This window comes from Otolemur garnettii, unplaced genomic scaffold, assembly GCF_000181295.1.
Source record: "Otolemur garnettii isolate 467f Iridium unplaced genomic scaffold, OtoGar3 scaffold00013, whole genome shotgun sequence".
Classification (NCBI taxonomy): Eukaryota; Metazoa; Chordata; class Mammalia; order Primates; family Galagidae; genus Otolemur; species Otolemur garnettii.
Window position 1 is genome coordinate 15,606,410 of NW_003852408.1, and position 5,897 is coordinate 15,612,306.

General features: G+C 52.4%; 1 protein-coding gene across 1 annotated transcript in view; it reads right to left on the reverse strand.

Annotated features, from left to right (window-relative positions):
- Positions 1-3,766: 3,766 nt before the first annotated feature.
- The window catches only part of IGFBP2 (insulin like growth factor binding protein 2), a 25,721-nt gene continuing 23,590 nt past the window's right edge, over positions 3,767-5,897 (reverse strand). Inside the window, exons 3-4 of the mRNA XM_023510370.1 lie at positions 5,634-5,854; positions 3,767-4,276 (exon numbers count right to left, since the gene is read on the reverse strand). Coding sequence (XP_023366138.1) covers positions 4,112-4,276; positions 5,634-5,854 — 386 coding nt within the window. The 3' untranslated portion in view covers positions 3,767-4,111. The remainder of the gene's footprint in view (positions 4,277-5,633; positions 5,855-5,897) is intronic.

Here is a 5,897-nt window from a genome sequence, read left to right on the forward strand (position 1 = left end):
TCCTTGGCACTTTGCTATCTTTTGGTCCCAAAGTTAAATCCCTCAGCAAGGCACCAGAGGTCCCTCCAGATGGCTCTGGTTTCCTTTTCACCTGCTCCTCTATCTGCATCTTCCCTCCACCTTGTGTCCCCAGCCACATGCAGGTGTCCAAATTCATTGTGCAGCTCATGACTAAAGGCTTGGCACTTCTGTCTGAACCAGCCAAACACACACACTCATATGTACTCACATGCACACACACCCACGCACATGTACACACATCACCCCACTCCGTTCCCGATTCCCACTTCCTCCTTACAGCAACTCTACCCTCACACCCTCCTCTGAGATGCCATCCCAGATGCCAGACATAGATAGTCCCCCTACTCATTCCCACAGAACCTGCTGGAAGGCTCTCCACCATTGCGCCGAAGGCCATCCCTTGATAAGAACATCAGCCCTTCAGGACAAAGGCCATAATCTTTGGCATCTTCATGTCCTGACACCCTAACATGGAGCCTAGCAGACAGTCAGAACTACATTTAGGCAGCACTTAGTATATGTTCTCTTTAAGAGGGAGAAGATAGAAATGATTTTTTTTACATAATAATATTTAATTTATTCCTTATACCCTATAAAATGCACTGTAACAAAGGAACATATGTTTTATAAAATATATCACTGATACAAAACAAATAAAAACATCAACAGAAATGATTTTATATTCCCAAAGCAGCTCTTTGAGAAAGCACCCCAATATTTAAATATGAAGTAAAGAAGGTTCATAGAGTTTAGAAGCATGCCCAAAGCCACATAACTCCAAAGTTACAGCCTGCAGACCCTGCTCCAAGGCCACCTTGCTTGCATGCGGCACTCTGAACCCTCACACCGTACATAGCTATTATTCAGTGTCTACACAGTGGTTGTTCAGATCCAGAGGTTATACAAAACAGGCCAACAGTGTCATGGGCATGCAACCTGTGCAGCCCCACAAGGCCCACACTTGGTCTGACACTGCTGTCACAGTCTTGGCATTTTTAATAATTATTACTCAACAAGGGGCTCCATATTTTCATTTGGCACCGGGTCCTACAAATTGAGTCATTAGTTCTACCTAAGAAGCACATAGGAGGCATGTTTCTGCGCAGATTCCCAGGTCCCTTCCCCCATTTCTCTCTGAGGCCATCAGGGCAGGGCCTGTAATGACAGCCAGGGAGGGCTCCTAAGATCAACGCTCTCTCCAAGGCCCCATGGGGCGCCCAGCTGCAGTTCTACATGCTACCTCATGGTGGCAGTAGAACCCCGGCGTTTGTCAATGGCCAAGATGAAACTCGAAAAGAGGCGCCGTCTGTTTGACCGCTGCTGAGATCCCTGCCCTGCCAGCCATCTGCCTACTAGAATGCAATTGTGCTTCCTCTCGGCAAGGGTTTCCGGGCCACACGACCCGTGAGTTAGTGTGGTTCCTCCAGCTAGAGCCACAGCAGAGGTGCTGCTCGCACACCCGTAAAGCCTTCGGAGGTTTTGCTTCAAGCGCTCTATGGGCAACTGTCAGAGAGAAGCCCACTGCTCGTTGTTGCAGAAAAGGGCTGAGCAAGCACCCTGGGATGTGAGGTCCGGGAGAGGGCCGACCGGTAGGAACCCGCCCGTCCTACGCCGCCCGGTAGCTTCTCAAGCGTCTTCACACATGTACTCCCCTTGACACCCCACTCTTGTTTGAGGCAAAAAATCGCCCTCAGTAGATGAGAAAAACTGAGGCTCGGAGAAGGTACATGATGCAGGCAATGAAATGGTAAGAGATGGGACTGGATCCAAACCCAGACATCCTAACTCCAACATTCTTCTCATCAAGTCCCTGACCCAAATTACACTGGAACTTAAGAAAGAAAAAAAGGGGTGGTGCCTGTGGCTCAGTGGGCAGGGTGCTGGCCTGTATACCGAGGGTGGCCCCAGCCAAACCGCAACAAAAAAGAGCCCGGCTTGTGGCCAGCGCCTGTAGTCCCAGCTACTGTGTTTCCCCCAAAATAAGACACTGTCTTATATTTATTCTTTCTCAAGAAGACACACTAGGGTTTATTTTCAGGGGATGTCTTCCTCTCCACACCAAAATGCATGGCGTGTGTATGCAGATATGCTGCATAGCCACACCCATCACTAGGTCTTATTATTGGGGTAGGGCTTATATTTAACAAATGCATAGAAATCCTGTCAGGGCTTATTTGGGGAGTAGGTCTTATTTGCAGGGAAACACATTACTTGGGAGGCTGAGGCAAGAGAATTGCCTAAGCCCAGGAGTTGGAGGTTGCTGTGAGCTATGTAATGTCACAGCACTTTACCTACCAAGGGTGATAAAGTGAGACTCTGTCACTACAAAAAAAGAAAGAAAGAAAGAAAGAAAGACCCTGCCTGGGCCAGCTGGATGGGATTCTCTGAGGGTGACATACTGGCAGCAGTCTTTTCTTGGCATCTCTGTTGATTCAAATGTTCACCAAGGTTGAGAACCATTGTGCTTCCCAGGAGAGCAGACACAGCTGTCCCTCACCCAAGGGGACAAGAGACAGGGGTGTCTGGATCATAGACCCCAGGGAGGGGCTGCCTGTGCCCAGAGCACCCTAGCCTCTCTTCAAGCCCTTGGCCTGTTTCCTGAACCCACGGTTAGGTGGCTACACACTGTGGAGTAAGGGGCCTCCAGCCCCAGGGGAGGGGAGTTTGGGTGTGTTCCCTCATCGGTAAAGTAGACTAATAATAGTACTTCTTTCATAGATTCATGAGGATTAACTGAATCAATGCACTTTCAGGGTAGCCAGCCACATGCTGGCCTTGGCCTGGTGCAGCCTAGAACTCCCTCTTGGCTCAGCTCTGCCTATTCTTAGGGATCCCATTTCCTTGCACTTCAAGAAAGCTTATCTCTCAAGAAACAAGAGGTGCTGAGCTCAAGAAAGCTCATCATGCCTGTTTGGAAGGCTCTTTGGCTGTCCAGACAAACTCATCTCACACCTGGTCAAGGTCCCGGTGTGCCCCTGCCTCTTCAGAATTACTAGATGGACAGTAAGAAGGGAGGTGGATTGGACACAGCCGCAGGAGAGCCCCTCCTCTGTGACCAGGAAACTTCAGACTCCAGATGCAGGAGAGGAGGAACAGGAAAGGTCTGGCTCTGACCATGTGCTAAGGACGGGACCATGGCCCCAAGAGCTGAGCATCCCCCCGCCCTTCTGGGATTCATAGCAGAACACGTGGTGGAGCTCTTACAATCAGCCCTGGAGCCCCTCAGGTCCCATAGCCCGCAGCCTGTTTCCTTGCAGACAGCCCTTGGTTTCCTGACATTGCTGTTCTGGGGCCAGTTATGTAGGCCCCTCAGAGAGTAGCACCTGGCTTCTCAGTGGTGACACCTCCGTGAATGTGCCATTCAACAGCAGTCCCACCCCCTTTCTTTAGGGACTGAGTTGAACTGTCTCCCCCTGGGAAGAGGGAGCTCTCATTTCAGGGCCAGACAATCCCAATTCCAGGGCTTCTATCCCTATCTCCCTTCACAGTGTCATCTGCCCCTCTCTGCCCCAGCCCCAGGATGACCCTGCCCCTGGAAAGCCTCACTTAGGGTCCTGGCAGGGAGACTCTGGGGGCTGACGGCAGGATTCAATCTAGATCCAAGAGCTCCCCTTCCCCCATCCCTTACTCTTTCCCATTTTGTGAGTGGGAAACTATGTCAGGAAAAGCTGGATGGAAGGAGACCTCAGGTGCCCCTGGATCCCCTTCCCAAGGAGGCCCCAAAGACTCAGGCAAGACACATCACTTTAGTTTTCCTTTTTTTAATCTTAAGCAAAAGAGACACAGGGGTTCAAAAATAAAAATTTCTTTCCCCCCCTCCCAAGGCTTTACCCCGGCTCCCTCACCACAGCTCCTCTTCCCCCCCAGGGAGGGGGCAAGCAGGGAAGGGGGCAGGCATCTCCAGCCGGGGAATGAGGGGGGAAGCAAGGGAGGGTGCTGAGCTGGGTTCGGTGCTGGTCTCTTGCCAAATATAAATACACAGGTCAAGAACTCCTGGAAGATCCCCACCACCAACCACTCAAGCACTCTCCATCTTCTGCTGGTGTCTGGAGAAGGGTGGGGTGGAGGGCCAGGCACCGCTGGCTGTGGCTTACTGCACCCGCTGGGTGTGCACCCCGCGAGCCTCCTGCTGCTCATTGTAGAAGAGATGACACTCAGGGTCCCCCCGGATGGTGGGGGCTCCTTGGATCAGCTTCCCAGTGTTGGGGTTCACACACCAGCACTCCCCACGCTGCCCATTCAGAGACATCTTGCACTGGGGAGAGAGAGAAGCATGAAGCGCCACTCCCAGGGCCTAGGCGTCCTTCCTCCCCTGGAGGACGGCTCACTGGGCTGTTGCCCTGTGCTCAACTGGCACTGCAAGGTAGGCTTCCCAACCTCAACTGCACCCAGGAACATGTGCTGAAATGCAGAGGCCCATTCAGGAGGTCTGTGGTGGGCCAGGGACCCTGCACGCATAACAAGCTCCAACGTGACGCTGACGCTGCCGGCCCAGAGACCACTCTCATTAGCAAGGCCTGAGGATGCCCAAAGGTGACAAGACTGAGCCCCCAGCCTCAAGTTGGTCCCACCCAGTGAGGGACCCGGTATACGGGACCTTACCCATAGTGCAAGGTGAAAAATCTCATGTCACAATAAGTCAGTATGTGCCAGGCCCTGTGTTAGCACCTGACCCGCTGCTCACTCCCATTTCTGTCTCCCATAGATTCATTACAGCCTCATGACCACCTTGTGGATTAGATACAGTCATTCCCACATCACAGATGAGACTGAAGCACAGGCTGGTTAGGCAACTTGCCTGAGGACCCACAGCTAGTAAGAGGCAAAGCTGCCATGTGAAGCCAGACGCTTCTGTGATGAGAGCTGGAGACCTCAGCATCTCTCCCCTCCTCCCCTCCGCCCTTTCACACCTTCTCTCTGCCTTATGGGAAATGCACATATATAAGGGGTGAAGAGGTAGAGAAAGGCAGGGTGGGCTATGCAGAAGGACAACTGCTTCATGTTTGATCCCTGCCAAGTCTCTGGCTAAGTCAAGTCCATTTACAATGTTATGGGAGACTACTGCACATGCACATTGGTCATTAACATGCACATGAACAGGAAGTGAGGAGAGGAAGGGAAAGGGTTCCTGGAGGGTTTATCTAAACTGTCTTCTGTCTTTCTGGTCTCACATATTTCTGATTTTTCTATTACAGTTTTCAGAAATATTTTCAATGGCATTTCTCCATCCCCTGAGATACTTGGAAATCAGAATGGCTATTTGGCCAGTGAATCAGTGATTCTGAGGGGGGGGGCACAGACCATCAGCATCACCTGGGAGCTGGTGAGAACTCCAAACTGTCAGCATGTCCCACCCCACCTACCACACTAGCATCTGGGGCATGCTAGCATGCCACGACAGGTAAGCTGCTCTGGTTCAAGCCCACTTCTCTCCAAAAGCCTCCCTCCCAACCTGGACACCAAGTGTGGCTGGCAGCTGGCTCCCCAGCCCTGTCAGTCTCAGAAGTCTGAGGCTCCCGATCAGCTCAGACCTCAGGGGATTCTGGGCACACCCAGGGCCTGGAGCCCAGAAGGAGAAGGAGCCTCTCTGGCCCAGGGACACACACGCTCACCTGTTTGAGGTTGTACAGGCCATGCTTGTCACAGTTGGGGATGTGCAGGGAGTACAGGTGCTCCAGAGGGCCCCGCTCATCTGGAAGGCGCATGGTGGAGATCCGCTCCAGGACCTGGTCCAGTTCCTGCTGGCAGGGAGTCTGGGAGAACAGACAGGCGCAGAGGACACTTGGAGTCAGTAACAGGCCACCCAACACCAGGGCTGCACCTTGGGAAGGACCTCATGCACAGGGAAGGAGCTTCCCAAGGGCACACACTTGTAG